The following is an 18,260-nucleotide window of genomic DNA, read 5'->3' on the forward strand; positions in this document are numbered from 1 at the left end:
TTATGGAAGCCAGGTTGAAGATCCCTTAAAACCGGGTGTTTCTGGTTTCGTTTGCTGCCACTAAGGATGACCTACAGAGGGTTTGTTTGTCACTAGGTAGGACTTGACTTACTCAATATGCCTCTAGGCTAAATGCTAGTTGGTGGTACCGAAGACAGAGAGGGTGTCGTGGGACTGGGAGGTGTTGTCCTGTTGCTGTGTGTTGCTGACAGTGTGAATTCAGGCCTACAGATGGCTGCAGTAGCAGAGCAGGCTCAGAACATTGACCAGTGTTGACTGGATAATGGCCTACAGATGGTGATCTGATTCACGGGACCTATAATCTCCAGCTTCTACCAGGCTTCCGCCCTGTGAGTCAAACATCACCTGAGCTAACCCAGCTAATCCCCACGCGTCTGCCCTGAGTGTCAGACTGAACCCGTCTGGTCCTTCGCTGAAGGACATGGCATGGGTGGGGGGGGGGTCAAAGTGTATGGGTATATCTTAAACAACACCCTGTTCCCTTTGGCATGGATTGGTAGCAGGCCTTGTCAAGAATTCAGCAAAAAACGATTTGGGGTAAATTTGTCCTGATGTTTTATCATGAAATATCATGTGATTGTGTGGCAGCATATATAAGGTAGGACATTATTCATTTCAATCTCTTTTGGGCTTCACAAAAGTGGTACAGTTCAACAAATGGCTGCTCTTCCCTCGTCCAGTACTTTGGGCCCTGGTGAACAGTGAGGTTCTTCTGAGCAGAGGGGGTCATTGAGAAGACTCAAAGGGCTTAATGTCCCTCATTAATTAGCCTTTCCCCTGAGGTAACATGCTGGGGGTAAAACAGGGATCCTTGAATGGATAACATATGGTCCATTTCTAATAAGAGGGGGGTTTGCTGTAAGTCGATGTTTCTGTTAGTCGGTGAAGCGTTTGGCAGATGACCGTTAAAATAGAATGCCCAGTATTACTGAAACGTACCCCTTAATGTTCCAGTATTTGAGATGTACATTTTAACATGGGAACTGTGTTTCAGTTTCTCTCGCGTTTTCACTGAAGATCTTGGCATCTTTGTTTTCTGCTTTGAGGAACTTCCAGCTTACGCCTCTTGTCTGCTGTCCCCGACTGCTTGTCATCCACGGCTGTGTGACTCGGTGGTTGTGTCTATAAAGAGCCATGGTTCGGCTTTCTGCGTGATCGCTCTCACATAGCAGCTACCAGGGAATATTAACTCTAGGCAGCGATGTAACACTCCACACTTCTACGTCTGAAGTGTAAAAACATGTCCTCCTCGAGCAGGAATCCATTAGCCTTCTGGTGCCATGTTGATCTTGCGGCTACCGAAACCACAAACCAAATTGCGATGTCCCCACTTTGTGCAATTGCTGATGTTCACAGGAGCTAATGATTACGACAGCGGTTTATCCAGTCCGTATTTCACAAGTGTCGCTGTTTCACACACGCCTTGTAGCAGCTCTTTCATCCCTGTCTTCTTCATCCCGGTATTCTTCTGGTCTCCCAGAGCCGCCGGTGCCCATCGCCCCCCCCCAGCTGACAGCCGTCGGCGCCACCTACCTGTGGATTCAGCTCAACGCCAACTCCATCAACGGCGACGGCCCAATCATCGACCGCGAGGTATTTCCATTCCTTTGAATATTGTCCGGACCAATGCTTGAGCGTTAAACTTGTTCCTTGGGCACAGCTGCACTGACCTCCGAACCCTGTCCCTAGGTGGAGTATCGGACTGTTTCAGGGACCATGTATGACCTGCAGCCAGTGGACAAAACCACCCACAAGATCGGCCACCTGACACCTGACACGGAGTATGAGATCAGTGTGCTGCTGACCAGACCCCTGGATGGAGGGACCGGAGCACCTGGACCCCCACTCAGGGCCAGGACCAAGTGTGCAGGTCTGTCTTACAAACACACAGACACAGACACACACACACACACACACACACACTTACACGTGCGCGCACCCACAGGCACACGCACACACAGGCAGACAAACACACACTTGGTACATACTTAGAGATGGGCCACTTTAATTGAATTTCTAGGTTGCTCTGCACAACATTGTCCTCACCAGAAAGGGCCCTATAATTGTCAAGGCCTGTAAGTCTGTGGGAAGGTTTTCTTCATGGCTCTTGTCTGATGCCAGGCAGCTGCGTCTAATTCAACAGCAGTGGAGAATGTATCGGCAAACATAACGACATCTGGTGTTTGTAGTGCTGATATTGTCTATTTAACACGGGCATTAGCGAGGACGCCTTATATGTACAGATACAACAGAAGGACCCATAATGATACAAATTGCCCTTCTCACAACATTAACCAGCTAAACATTCCATGGCTACCTTACTACTAGAATGCCAGGGACTAGATCCAAATTGCACCACATTTCCTATATAGGGCACTTGACTTGAGGGATACATACAGGCATAATTTAGGGTATGGAGTGTCATTTGGGATGTAGCCCAGCTCTGACTCACAGTAGGAAACAAAGCCACAACCTCAGCACTTTGTGTCTGATTCTATTTCATGTCGAGATAAGTGCTGATGTGAATGGGGTTTTCTCCCTCCTGCACGTCTGTTGAGAACGGGCTGGAACCAAGGCCCTGACCCCCTGGTCGTTCTTTCTTCTCATTTTGCTTCTATTTGATAGGCTGATGGGATAGATGGTCACAACATGTTTATCCTTCAGAACAGGGCCTGAGGGGGTCCTGCCCTCAGACAGCTTCTTTGTCTCTCTGTCATTCTCTCTCTCTCTCTCTCTCTCTCTCTCTGTTCAACTCCCTCTCTCTGTCTCTTTCTGTGTCTGTCTCTCTGCCTATACCCCATTATCTGTCTCTCTCTTTGTCTGTCACTGTCTATCTCTCTCTCCCTCTCTGCCTGTGTCTCTCTCTCTGTGTCTGGCTCTCTTTCTCTCTCTCTCTGTCTCTCTCCCTCTCTCTGTCTCTCTTTCTTTGTCTATCTCTGTCTCTCTCTGTTTTTCTCTCCCTCTCTCTGGTTCTCTGTCTGTCTTTTAGTTTTTCTCTTTTTGTCTGTCTTTTTGTCTGTCTGTGTGTCTGTCTGTATTAATTTTTCTTTCTCTCTATTTCTCTCTATCTCAATTAAATTACATTCAATTATGCCCCCCTCTGTGTTTCTCTTCATTTTCCCCCTTTCCCTCCTCCTCTCCTCCCCTCCCTTTCCTCCCTCCCACACCAGTCCCCTCCCTTTCCTCCCTCCCACACCAGTCCCCTCCCTTTCCTCCCTCCCACACCAGTCCCCTCCCTTTCCTCCCTCCCACACCAGTCCCCTCCCTTTCCTCCCTCCCACACCAGTCCCCTCCCTTTCCTCCCTCCCACACCAGTCCCCTCCCTTTCCTCCCTCCCACACCAGTCCCCTCCCTTTCCTCCCTCCCACACCAGTCCCCTCCCTTTCCTCCCTCCCAAACCAGTCAGAGGAGATTGATGTTTCTGGCTCCTGATGTGTGTTTGAGGAAGCACTGCTTGATCTTGTCTAGCTTTCTGCTGGTCCTTCGTCCTGACACGCACACGCGCGCACACACACACACACACACACACACACACACACACACACTGACAGTCTGGCTTTACTGAGCTCCTAATTGAACCGTTAAGGCTTAGAGGGCAAGGCTATACATCATTGTTCTTACACTCTCTACATCACTGTTCCTATAGACAGAGCCACAACACTCATCCTGCACTGCGGCTGGAAGAGGCTTTCATAGAAATGTGTGGGACAGGAGCCTGCCATTTATACTGTCTGTGTGTTTCCGTTTTACTATGTTGGTGAGGACAAAAGTTTAATTAACACAGACCTAAGGTACTCACTGTGTTTTCTGTGTTAAGGTTGGGTGTTAGGTCCCCACAAGGATAAAAATGCAAAGGTGTGTGTGCGCCTGTGTGTGTTTTTACTTCAGAACTCTTTAGCAGTACATTATTTATTACTATTCATAATCATTGGTATTCGTCACTTCATTATTACATAAATAATGTTATTCTGGACAAACAGACAAGCTCATCTTTTGAGAAATCTTTCTAATATGCATAATGCTTAGAATGACCAGATTGAATTGTTTAGCTGCTGGAAGAAATGTAGGAAGACCTTGAAGATCCCGTTTTTAAAAATATTTTTCCTTGTGGACTTCAAAAGTGTGTTTTTGTCACAGGGATTTTCTGATTACTTGTCCCCTTTCTTGTGTAACTCAAGTGGCTGTTCAGTAGTTCTCAGAATGGCAGGACATTGTATTGGTCTTTAGATGTGTTCATGCATAACCTTTCAGCACAACAGCAGTCATTGCCATGACGATTTCATGACACGCTGAAGCCTTCTGGTTCCGTCGACTGTCACAACAACCCCCCCCCCCCGGGATGCACTGCACCTTAGCCGTAAAACAACACCTGCAATACAACACAAGTGCCTGACATTCCAGCATGAATCAAAGTTAGCCCCCTTCATGTCGACTTCGTGTTGATGTAGTTAGCCCGGTACAGTGAACTCAGCACACCCTCTAGAGCTCGTACACTCCCTCCACTGGATAAGTGCACCAAACCACTGGCCCTAACGTCCAGGGTACTTCTAGACAGAGATGCAGCAGCTGGACAAGCCATCGTGGACTATTGACTTGAATGGAAATGTTCTATTGATGCTATTTCTATGGTCCACCTAACAGCAGGTGGTAATGCATTAAGGCAGGGAGACAGAAATACAGGCTTTAGCTGAGAGAAGTAATTTACAACCACACTAGGGAGGCCAGAGAGTGCAAATGTTAAGCTCTTCTACTAGGGCGTGAAGCACACTGCAGCTTATGGCAACGACGGTCAGATTTTTGGGAAGTTTTATTATTTATTTCGTTTTCACTTTCAGAAGTTTATTCACTCTTCACAGCGGAGGGCAGAATGTCTAGGGTGAAGCAATTCTTGTATAGAAATACACCAAGTGTTTTACTGACAAGATACACAAGAACCACTCCATGATTATTGCCTGTGATTGTCTCCTGTGGTGACGGAGAGGAACTGAATGGTAAATATGTAAACGGCCAGATGAGGCCACAGTCCCGCGTGGCGCAGTCTGCTGGCACCGATGCAGAGTGGTCAGAGATGGAGACTTGGTGTTGGCAACATTGGCATGGTTGAGGCAGCATTCATGTGTTATGAGTTTTATGATGGATTTGCAGTCATATTTTCATACCCCCCCTCCCAGTTTTTTTTGTGTCTGATTTCCAATGATGACCTTGACTCATCCCAATGTCTCCACAGCATCTAGTCGAAGATCTACGCATGTTTCCTCCAATCACATCTCGTTCTGATTCTTCATCACACAGCAGGCAAGTTCTTTTCTACTTGACATGTGTTGAGGAGAACGCAGTTCCCAGCCAGGAACCACAGTCACATGGTGCCGGTGCCCCTCGAGGAGCCACTACGGTGGTACATGACGTGGCTTCCCATTAAGACATCTACTTGGCCCCATAGGGGCCTGTGGATCAGTGAAGAAGGAGTCCTGTGGGTCAGTGAAGAAGGAGTCCTGTGGGTCAGTGAAGAAGGAGTCCTGTGGTTCAGTGAAGGAGTCCTGTGGGTCAGTGAAGAAGTCCTGTGGGTCAATGGAGTCCTGTGGGTCAATGATGGAGTCCTGTGGGTCAATGATGGAGTCCTGTGGGACAGTGAAGAAGGAGTTCTGTGGGTCAGTGAAGAAGGAGTTCTGTGGGTCAGTGAAGAAGGAGTCCTGTGGGTCAGTGAAGGAGTCCTGTGGGTCAGTGAAGGAGTCCTGTGGGTCAGTGAAGAAGGAGTCCTGTGGGTCCGTGAAGAAGGTGTCCTGTGGGTCCGTGAAGAAGGTGTCCTGTGGGTCCGTGAAGAAGGAGTCCTGTGGGTCCGTGAAGAAGGAGTCCTGTGGGTCCGTGAAGAAGGAGTCCTGTGGGTCCGTGAAGAAGGAGTCCTGTGGGTCAGTGAAGAAGGAGTCCTGTGGGGCAGTGAAGGAGTCCTGTGGGTCAGTGAAGAAGGAGTCCTGTGTGGCAATAACTTTAACCACCATGAAACTCAGAAAACCTGCATAGTAGAGGCTTAAGAAATGTAATTGTCCTCTTCTCAACCAAGGCCTTCCTCCATCTGTTCTTAGCCAACGTGCTCCTACTTCCTCCTGTACCAGGAAACTCGGTCACATTCAAAATGGCCCCCTTACTGTTGGTCAGAATCCATCCATCAGGTAGCCATTTGGGATTCAGGTCTTGTCACATGTGTTCCAGCTCCCGAGCGGATCCGTCTCTACCTGTGAGAGTGGAATGGAGTTTTGTGGGCACAACGCTTTTTTTTTTCTTCTTCTAATTAATTCCATTGTTGCCAGTAGGCCTGAATAGCGAGCCGCTCTGTCTCTCGGCTGCAGATAACATTGGTCTGTCTCCTGCCGATTGTTCCCCGGTCACACAGCCTATGGGCTTCCTATACTGTCTGAGACGCGGCGAATCAAGGCCCAGCCTTTCAAGGCACATTGAATTTGTGTCCTTTTGTCAGGCAGAGAAAGCAGAATAGATTGAGTTTGTTGTTGTGGAAGCAACGAGGGGGGTTTGGGGGGGGGGGGTTGGGGGTTATCAGTGTAATACAGCAACAACAAACACACTGCTTACGTCCCTATTTCCTTTTTCCCGCTATAGTTTTTACCGGGGAACTGGAGGCCGGGTCATTAATGGCACCCTGTTTTGGAATGTGGCGACATTGCTTATCATGTGTGAGTTTAAACGCCGACTTTAACAAAAAACAGAAACAAATAATAGAAAATGCAGAATGGTATAAAAAATATTTGGCTACAGAAGTGTTTTTGTCGCAAGCTCTTCTGCTTTAGTTCCAAAAAACGATCCTGTGGAAATGTTGAAAATAAGTACTGCAGGAGTGATTGGCAGTGTGGTCATCAAAGCCCTACTCTGGATACTGTAGTGCCTCGTTCCCACTCTTGCCAAGCACTGGTGTTTTACCCTTAAGTCCAGAAATGTTTCTGTTTCCATTGACATGGGCCAGCGCCAGTCAGCCACTGGGTCGTGGCTCACTTAGTGCCAAGCGCCGGACTTTAGGACTTAGGGTGAGGTTTGCGGGTTGACGCGTTATGTGCTTTGAAAATGCTGCGTGTTCGAACAGCGATGTGTATCATTTGCTTATTCTTAGGCTTCTCGTAATGGATTCCTTCTAAAATAAAGAAAAGAAAGCAACAGTACAGAGAAGCAAAGAGTTGGAACGACCGAAGATGGCACGATGCCATTGACTCAACAGAAAAATGAGCGCTGAGACCGAGACGTTGCCTGCTGAACCTATTACAACACAACATTACCTCAGTACCAATCGCCTGTTTTATTACTCAAGTTCGAACACCCTGTTATAAAAACACTGAGCTTGGCGTTATTGTTTATTTTATTTTACTACCAGAAAAATATTGACTTTTATTTTTCGTAACCAGAAAACCAAGTCACGTTGATAGTTTACTTCTCCCTTCCCTCCTGAGCCCCTCCTTCACTCCTTGGTACCGTATAGTCGAAACAGCAATGTTGGCATAAATCACCGGTGTAGCCCTGGTAACTGGGTAAAGCACCAGTGGAAATGCCACAAAGGAGTAACAGGCCAGGGAGAGAACCTCGAGAACGTCCCCCGTTGTCAGTTTAGAAATCCACAGGAGGCAGTTTTTCATTTTCCAAGTTGGCCTTTAAAGTTTTCTATTGAAAGGGTTCCTTGTGTTGTTGGCTTTGCAAGGACATTTACATGTAATGTTGCTGTTCTGTTGTACCTCTGTATGCAGTTGCTGTTCTTCCTTGTTGTTGTTTGATGTTATTATTTGTGTGTTCCGCAAACTCTTGTTTCTCCAACTATTCGACACCAGTGAATTCAAACCTTCAGAAACAGCGGTGCCCATCAAACTGTCCTTTTGTGACTTTTCCCCCAAACTCTAATCTACACACCAAACGCAACCCTCCACACAGGGTAATCATCCCTGCGATGCCTTCCCAATGTACAGTCGTTTCACCCTGAATCTATCAAATCCCTGAAAGCTGTCATGGATTTGATCCAAAATTGCTTGTTTAGTTGAGTGTTTGTTTGTAAACATTTAGAACGTCAAAAACTATTTTGATTTCTTTGATCTGGAATGAGCTACTGGCTTTTGTCGGCTTCTATCACCATTCAAGGATGTTTGGTCGAACGATTCCCTGGACTACAACAAGGACGTAGTCAAGGACATAACACACACCTACAACGTCTGGGTCACATGGTAGTCAAGGACATAACACACACCTACAACGTCTGGGTCACGTGGTAGTCAAGGACATAACACACACCTACAACGTCTGGGTCACGTGGTAGTCAAGGACATAACACACACCTACAACGACAGGGTCACGTGGTAGTCAAGGACATCACACAAACCTACAACGACAGGGTCACGTGGTAGTCAAGGACATAACACACACCTACAACGACAGGGTCACGTGGTAGTCAAGGACATAACACACACCTACAACATCTGGGTCACATGGTAATCAAGGACATCACACACCTACAATGTCTGGGTCACGTGGTAGTCAAGGACATAACACACACCTACAACGACAGGGTCACGTGGTAGTCAAGGACATAACAAACACCTACAACGTCTGGGTCACGTGGTAGTCAAGGACATAACACACACCTACAACGTCTGGGTCACGTGGTAGTCAAGGACATAACACACACCTACAACGTCTGGGTCACGTGGTAGTCAAGGACATAACACACACCTACAACGACAGGGTCACGTGGTAGTCAAGGACATCACACAAACCTACAACGACAGGGTCACGTGGTAGTCAAGGACATAACACACACCTACAACGTCTGGGTCACGTGGTAGTCAAGGACATAACACACACCTACAATGACTGGGTCACGTGGTAGTCAAGGACATAACACACACCTACAATGTCTGGGTCACGTGGTAGTCAAGGACATCACACACCTACAATGTCTGGGTCACGTGGTAGTCAAGGACATCACACACACCTACAACGTCTGGGTCACGTGGTAGTCAAGGACATAACACACACCTACAACGTCTGGGTCACATGGTAGTCAAGGACATAACACACACCTACAACGACAGGGTCACGTGGTAGTCAAGGACATCACACACACCTACAACGACAGGGTCACGTGGTAGTCAAGGACATAACACACACCTACAACGTCTGGGTCACATGGTAGTCAAGGACATAACACACACCTACAACGTCTGGGTCACATGGTAGTCAAGGACATCACACACACCTACAACGACAGGGTCACGTCCTATATCAACGCATTGCATCAGAAAGCTTTATATGACACATTAGTGATAATCCACTTTGCCACTTATCCACACTTTGCGATAGAGGAGGTGTCCAAAAGTAGTTACAAATCACTCTATGTTAAGGCCAAGAAAAGAGCTGCCATTGAGAATTAGGTAAGTTTAACACAGATATGAAATCAGGCCGGAAAAGCTGTTTCTAGTAAGGACTGCTCTTCAGTCTCAAAAGGCATCCGCCAGACCTGACGCTACAAACCAATACCATACCTGGATCAATTATAAAGGGTTCAAGGGCCCCTGGCCATATCTGGATCATTAATCAAAGGGTGGAAGGGTACAAGGGCCCCTGACCATGCCTGGTTCATTAATCAAAGGGCACATGGACCCCTGGCCATATCTGGATCATTAATCAAAGGCTTCAAGGACCCCTGGCCATACCTGGATCATTAATCAAAGGGTACAAGGACCCTTGGCCATACCTGGATCGTTAATAAAGGGAACAAGGACCCCTGGCCATACCTGGATAATTGATTAAGGGTACAAGGACCCTGGCCTTACCTGGATCATTGGTTAAGGGTACAAGGACCCCTGGCCATGCCTGGATAATTGATTAAGGGTACAAGGAGCCCTGGCCATACCTGGATCATTGACCAGAGGGTGATTCAGGGCTATTCAGGGCACAACCATTTGGCTGAGCCAACCAGTTTATATGAAACGAAGAAGCTAACCAAACAAGCTCCAAACCCAATTCAATATTCCATTAACCAGCTGGCTAGCTAGTTATCTAGCTCCTGCACTTATACTGCACTCACCTAAAGGATTATTAGGAACACCTGTTCAATTTCTCATTAATGCAATTATCTAATCAACCAATCACATGGCAGTTGCTTCAATGCATTTAGGGGTGTGGTCCTGGTCAAGACAATCTCCTGAACTCCAAACTGAATGTCAGAATGGGAAAGAAAGGTGATTTAAGCAATTTTGAGCGTGGCATGGTTGTTGGTGCCAGACGGGCCGGTCTGAGTATTTCATAATCTGCTCCGTTACTGGGATTTTCACGCACAACCATTTCTAGGGTTTACAAAGAATGGTGTGAAAAGGGAAAAACATCCAGTATGCGGCAGTCCTGTGGGCCAAAATGCCTTGTTGATGCTAGAGGTCAGAGGATAATGGGCTGACTGATTCAAGCTGATAGAAGAGCAACTTTGACTGAAATAACCACTTGTTACAACCAAGGTATGCAGCAAAGCATTTGTGAAGCCACAACACGCACAACCTTGAGGCGGATGGGCTACAACAGCAGAAGACCCCCCCGGGTACCACTCATCTCCACTACAAATAGGAAAAATAACCTACAATTTGCACAAGCTCACCAAAATTGGACAGTTGAAGACTGGAAGAATGTTGCCTGGTCTGATGAGTTTCGATTTCTGTTGAGACATTCAGATGGTAGAGTCAGAATTTGGAGTAAACAGAATGAGAACATGGATCCATCATGCCTTGTTACCACTGTGCAGGCTGGTGGTGGTGGTGTAATGGTGTGGGGGATGTTTTCTTGGCACACTTTAGGCCCCTTAGTGCCAATTGGGCATGGTTTAAATGACACGGCCTACCTGAGCATTGTTTCTGACCATGTCCATCCCTTTATGACCACCATGTACCCATCCTCTGATGGATAATGTCACAAAGCTCGAATAATTTCAAATTGGTTTCTTGAACATGACAATGAGTTCTCTGTACTGAAATAGCCCCCACAGTCACCAGATCTCAAACCAATAGAGCATCTTTGGGATGTGGTGAAACGGGAGCGTTGTGCCCTGGATGTGTATCCCACAAATCTCCATCAACTGCAAGATGCTATCCTATCAATATAGGCCAACATTTCTAAAGAATGCTTTCAGCACCTTGTTGAATCAATGCCATGTAGAATTAAGGCAGTTCTGAAGGTGAAAGGGGGTCAAACACAGTATTAGTATGGTGTTCCTAATAATCCTTTAAGTGAGTGTATTTTATCACTGTTAACGTGTTAATATGTTTAGCCCAGAGTCACTGATCAGGCTTACTTGCAGGTGCTGCCAAGTGTAACTATAATGAAGTTGTCAAGACATGCAGGAGTAGGTTTTGTTGGAAATGATTGGTACCTAGACAATCTCATATAGCCACACTTATCATTCTACTAATCAATTAACCACAACCACTGTATTCACCTCTAAATCAGTTCAATAAAGTCACAGGTTTAACTACAACCACTATATTCACTTGTTTGTCAGTTGAATTAGCAGTCATGTTTTACTACAACCGCTATATTCACCTGTTAGTCAGTTGAATTAGCAGTCATGTTTTACTACAACCACTATATTCACCTGTTAGTCAGTTGAATTAGCAGTCATGTTTTACTACAACCACTATATTCACCCCTAAATCAGTTTAATAAAGTCACAGGTTTGACTACAACCACTGCATTCACCTCTAAATTACTTTAATCAAGTCACAGGTTTGAGTACAACCACTATCATCTCCCCTAAATCAGTTTAGACAGTGATTGAACTGCCGTCACCCTACTCTTCATCATGCCCAATCTAAGTAGTTTACTACAAGTGCTGATACTACTGTTCTCTGTACTTACTCAGGCACTTAACACACACACACACTTACTGCAGATGGTTGGGTCAGCTGTTTTGCAAGTCGTTCAATAATCTGTAGTAACAAAAGACTGATTACCCTTCAGGATCCAGTGAATTCCAGTCTAGAGGATCCTTTTGATTAACAGTCTTTGGTACACCCTGAACTGGGCTTGACATGCTCACTCAACCACACACACACACACACACACACACACACAGTCTGTTCAGGAGCAGTGGGAGGTTATGGGTTACCCAGATGATTATTCATATTCAGAACTTACCAGGTGGCTTCTGAACTTACCAGGTGGCTTCTAAACGGTTGTTGTCATTAGTTGCAAATGTGCGTGTGTGTGTGTAAGTGTATGTGTGTATGTATGTGTGTGTGTTTTTGCATGTGTGCGTGTGTGTGTGTGTATGAGCGCGTGCAAAAAGTCAAAAAGTCAATCCGGCTCAGGGTTTAGGTTTAGAATCAAACTTACAATTCATTTTAGGGTTAGAATTGGGGTTTCTTTAAGGTCCAGGAGTTGTTGGTTAAGTTTAGGGTTAAGGTTAGGCCTTACATCTAGGTAAAGTTTTGTCATAAATGTTACTTTATTGAGGTTAGGGTTAGGGTTAGGGTTAGATTAGGGTTAAATTGGGGTTATGGTTAGGTTTAGGGTTAGAATTAGGGCAAGTGAGCATGAAATTACTATTTTCTGGTCCTGTGAGGATAGCCATACAAACTGGTGTTATGATCCTGATAATAATCCACTGAACAGTGTAGTGATCTGGTCTACTGCCATGCTGAACCCAGTCACCACACTGCATGTTGCTGGAAACAAAAGGAAACGTTGATTTTACAGACACTCCCCTCCCCTCCTACTCTCGTATCTCCCCTCCTTCTCCCCTCCCCTCCTACTCCCCTCTCTCTTACTCCACTCCCCTCTCTCCTCTCCCCTCCTGCTCCCTTCCCCTCCTACTCCCCTCTCTCCCCTCCCATCCTACTCCCCTCTCCCCTCCTACTCCCCTATCTCCCCTCTTACCTAGTCCCCTCTCTCCTCTACCCTCCCCTCCTACTCCCCTCCCCTCTCTCCTAATCTCCTCCCATCCTACTCCCCTCTTCTACCCTCACCCCCTTAGTTTTGTACGATGACACCTGTCAACATTGCAAGGCACACGACAATCTAGCAATTTTCCACAACTTCTTAACCACAAATGACCACAGATCAAATGGAATAGGACCCCCAGAGGACCCTCAAAGGGCCGTCTGCTGTTCATTAGACAGCATAGCCGACCACAGCTCAACCTTTCTTGTGTTAACAGTTTTCTATACAGGTAGTGACCAGGCCACCTCGGAGCCATGTCCTCCACCATCATGACACCTTCATATATCACAGGCCTCATAAAGGAGGATTTGATGGAGTGTTGGCTGACCATGGCCCAATAAATCTGTCTCATCATGCGACTGATACACTAGCAGTGTGTGTGTGTGTGTGTGTGTGTGCCTGCGTGCGTGCATGTGCATGTGTGCGTGTTTGCTCGTGTGTGTGTGTGTGTGTGTGTGTGTGAAAGTGTTTTTATGTTTTAGTGACACTATGTGTCAAGCCCAAGGACTAACCCCCCTGTTTAACACTGCCATCGTCTGGCTGCCATGGAATTCAGTACCGTGTATTGTCATCCCTCCTTTCTGTCTCTCTGGCTTCATCCAATACCGTAGATAGTCATCCCTCTTCTCTAACTCGGTCTCAGGCTTCATCCAAGACTGTAGGTAGTCATCCCTCCACTTTACCTCTCCCTCTGGCTTCATCCTTTGATGTAAATTGTCATCCCTCTTCTCGATCTGTCTCAGTCTTCATCCACAGCTGAAGATAGTCATCTCTCCACTGTATATCTCTGGTTTCATCATTTGTTGTAAATAGTCATCCAGCCTTTCTATCTCTCTCTGTTATCATCCATAGCTGAATATAGTCATCTCTCCTCTCTATCTATGTCCGTCTTCATCCATAGTAGTAGGTTGTCATCCTTCCTCTCTCTGTTTTTATCCATCTCTCTGTATGTGTTCCTGAAGGATCACTGTAGGATGCAGATGATTGTTTGATTTGGGCCTCTAGCGATATGAAAATGATTTGATAAGTGTTAAAAGCATGTCATTACATGGATGGTATTGCTCTCTGCTAACGCTGCCTGCCCACTGCTGATGTGTAACAGAATGAGACAAACAAATATACACACACAGTTACTCAAAGACACACACTGAGACCTCGCTGGGACAAACACACAGTTGCACACAGACACACACTGAGACCCCGCTGGCACACACACACAGTTACACACAGACACACACTGAAACCTCGCTGGCAGTTTAGAGTGAGTTAGAGAGCAAGGGAAAGATAAGTGACAGCAATAGCAAGCCAACTGAAGCCCAGCCCTAATACCGTTTATATAGAGACTGGAGCCCAGAGCTGACACCATTTATATAGAGACTGGAGCCCAGAGCTGACACCATTTATATAGAGACTGGAGCCCAGAGCTGACACCGTTTATATAGAGACTGGAGCCCAGAGCTGACACCGTTTATATAGAGACTGGAGCCCAGAGCTGACACCATTTATATAGAGACTGGAGCCCAGAGCTGACACCATTTATATAGAGACTGGAGCCCAGAGCTGACACCGTTTATATAGAGACTGGAGCCCAGAGCTGACACTGTCTATATTGACTGGAGCCCAGAGCTGACACTGTATATATAGAGACTGGAGCCCAGAGCTGACACTGTATATATAGAGACTGGAGCCCAGAGCTGAAACTGTATATATTGAGACTGGAGCCCAGAGCTGACACTGTTTATATAGAGACTGGAGCCCAGAGCTGACACTGTATATATAGAGCCTGGAGCCCAGAGCTGACACTGTATGTATAGAGACTGGAGCCCAGAGCTGACAGTTTATGTAGAGACTGGAGCCCAGAGCTGACACTGTTTATATAGAGACTGGAGCCCAGAGCTGACACCGTTTATATAGAGACTGGAACCCAGAGCTGACAGTTTATGTAGAGACTGGAGCCCAGAGCTGACACTGTTTATATAGAGACTGGAGCCCAGAGCTGACACTGTATATATAGAGACTGGAGCCCAGAGCTGACAGTTTATGTAGAGACTGGAGCCCAGAGCTGACACTGTTTATATAGAGACTGGAGCCCAGAGCTGACACCGTTTATATAGAGACTGGAGCCCACTTGTTCAACCTTTGTTGACATCTCTCTCTCTGTCTCTCTCTGTTTCTATCTCTATCACTCTCCACTCACATCTCTCTCTGGTTCTATCCTTCCCTCTCTCTGTCCTTATCTGTCTCTCTCCCTCTGTCCTCATATCTTCCTGGCTCAGTTTCTCTCCTTTCTTTTCCCTTGTCTCTCTCCTTTTCCCTTGTCTCTCCTTTTGCCTTGTCTCTCTCCTTTCTTTTCCCTTGTCTCTCTCCTTTTACTGGCATCTCTCTCTCAGACAGGGGATGTTATCTGCTGTTGTCACAGTGACATTTCCTCTCAGATAAAATAGTTCCTAGAGTATGTTTGGAGCCAGAGCTCATAGAAGCCCAGCAGCACAATGCCATAGACAAACACAGAAACACACACACACACACACACATATGCAAACATATACACACAAACACACACACACAGAGAGACACACACCGACACACCCACACACACAAACACATTTGTTCTATGATCCTTTTGGGCACCAGAAAATATATTCTATATGTCCCCTATCCCTTAACACCACCCTAACATTTACTGAACACCAACCTAACCTTTACTGAACATCACCCTAACCTTTACTGAACACCACCCTAACCTTTACTGAACATCACCCTAACTTTTACTGAACATCACCCTAACCTTTACTGAACACCACCCTAACCTTTACTGAACATCACCCTAACTTTTACTGAACACCACCCTAACCTTTTCTAAACAAACACCCTAACCTTCACTTAACCCTAGCCCAACCATAACCCACCCTGATTCATTACTTAACCTCACCCTAAACATAACCTCAGTAGCCAAATTTATTTTTTTCAAAACATATGCCTAACCTATTGCCTAACCCTAATCATGAATACCTAAACCTAAAATGTACACATTGTAAAACCAAGATCAAACATGCCTTTGTCTTTCTTTTTTTCCCATCTGTTTCTTTTCCCCTCTCCCATATTCCTTAGGCCTAACCCTAACCCTGACAATAACCTGTACCTGATTCCTTAACCTAACAGTTAGCCCAATTCTATACTATACCTTGTTTTCTCTGACTCTCCCTAAGTCAGAAATCACAGTTTTGCTGCAAAGGACCTGCTAAAAAACCTTGTGGAGGTTATTTTGGGTTTTACTTTCTTCGTGGGGACCCCACCTGTACAAGTAGATATGGATCTCTTACCCACCCACAGTGTCTGCTGCGAATGCGTGTGTGAGTTTGTTTCTGGGGACAGTGTTCTCTAGTCAGTGCCAACCTGTTAAAGATGGTCAGTCTGTGTCTAAGGCAAGCAGCTGATCAGACCAACCGTCCCTCTGATGCATGCAGCTATCCAACACGCAAATACTACATACATACTGTTCAAACAACCACATGGTGTCTCAGTACACAGCCAAACACACGCGCACACACACACACACACATATACACACACCCCTCCACACATACATACACAAACCTCTCCACACACACACACACATACATACACACACCCCTCCACACACACACATACACAGCTCGTTTCCCTTTAAAGTGGGTCTGTGGTGGACATGGCCAATTTGTTTCTTTTCATCCAGGACTAATGTCTTTCTCCTTTACCTTATACACACACACACACACACACTCCTCAACAAACACACACACTCCAACACAAACACACACAAGCACAGTAGTTGACTACAGCTAGGGACACTATTCCACGTTGCTCTCCAGGACAATAGGTTTTTTAATTCCCAGTGTTGTTTCTGAGGTTTGTGTCACGTTTGGTTTTAATCTTGTTCTCCATTTATTATGATAAAGGTTACATGTTGGATGAGCGGCCCATTGGAGTTAACAGGAGGGTCGTAATCTGCTGATCATTTAGAAAACATTATTTAAATGTCAAGCCAACGTCATGATAAAAAACCTTCACTAATAGTTGCGTCTAAATGTCAGATCCCGATGATTCAGTTTCATCAGGTGGGGGCGTTGGGTAGGATGGGGGGAGGTCCACTGACTAGCACCAGTCTGTATCCCAGTGTGAATGGCACTTTAACCCCTGGGCCCTTCGCCCTTAGAGTTCTAGCCGGTATTTGTGGGAATAGTGAGTCATAACCTTAGTCACCAGTGGAATGTTTGTTCTAAATACCATGTTGTTTCTCCTTCGTCACCAGTAGAATGTTTGTTCTAAATACCATGTTGTTTCTCCTTCGTCACCTGTAGAATGTTTGTTCTAAAAACCAGGTTGGTTCTTTCATTGTCGCCAGTAGAATGTTTGTTCTAAATACCATGTTGTTTCTCCTTCGTCACCAGTAGAATGTTTGTTCTAAATACCATGTTGTTTCTCCTTCGTCCCCAGTAGAATGTTTGTTCTAAAAACCATGTTGGTTCTTTCATTGTCGCCAGTAGAATGTTTGTTCTAAATACCATGTTGTTTCTCTTTCGTCACCAGTAGAATGTTTGTTCTAAAAACCATGTTGTTTCTCCTTCGTCACCAGTAGAATGTTTGTTCTAAAAACCATGTTGGTTCTTTCATTGTCGCCAGTAGAATGTTTGTTCTAAATACCATGTTGTTTCTCTTTCGTCACCGGTAGAATGTTTGTTCTAAATACCATGTTTTTTCTCCTTCGTCACCTGTAGAATTTTGTTGTAAACTTAATTTGCTTTCCCCTTAGTCACCAGTATCATTTTGTTCTACTGTAATTGGCCTTAATGGCACCATCTTTTTTTATGGCACCGGGCAACTAAAACACCAGCCCTAACGTCTATGATTTTGCAGTTTATTCTGGTGCCTATTGTCAAACACCAGTCAGTGCAACCCACCATCAAATATATGTATGATTCTCCAAAAAGCCACCAGATACTGAATTGCTGGAGAGAAGTCACCCGGCCCCTTTGAGCGATGCTTTCACTCTTATAACTGTGAAGCGGTATAAATATCCACCGTATATTCTGATATTAAAGTCATATTAAAGTCATATTTCCAGGACTTACACTCTACCTCCCCCCACATTTAATGGTTTGTAAGCAAAGGCAGTGGTGTCAAATAACCTATTGGTTTAAAGTGTCTGTCTCATCCTGTTGTGGCATGGAGCTGTGATGCATGGCGCTTAAATGAAGAGATCTGGCCTGGCACTGCTTGGCATATCAAAG

The 18,260-nt window shown here is 45.7% G+C and overlaps 1 protein-coding gene across 10 annotated transcripts in view; it reads left to right on the forward strand.

Annotated features, from left to right (window-relative positions):
• The window catches only part of LOC105010317 (protein tyrosine phosphatase receptor type M), a 254,489-nt gene that overhangs the window by 105,018 nt on the left and 131,211 nt on the right, over positions 1-18,260 (forward strand). For all 10 annotated transcript variants that reach the window (XM_029119022.2, XM_029119023.2, XM_029119024.2 and 7 more), the window contains exons 7-8: positions 1,502-1,614; positions 1,711-1,891. In XM_029119022.2, the coding sequence (XP_028974855.2) occupies positions 1,502-1,614; positions 1,711-1,891 (294 nt within the window). The remainder of the gene's footprint in view (positions 1-1,501; positions 1,615-1,710; positions 1,892-18,260) is intronic.

The sequence above is a fragment of the Esox lucius genome, chromosome 3 (genome assembly GCF_011004845.1).
Source record: "Esox lucius isolate fEsoLuc1 chromosome 3, fEsoLuc1.pri, whole genome shotgun sequence".
NCBI classification, from domain to species: Eukaryota; Metazoa; Chordata; class Actinopteri; order Esociformes; family Esocidae; genus Esox; species Esox lucius.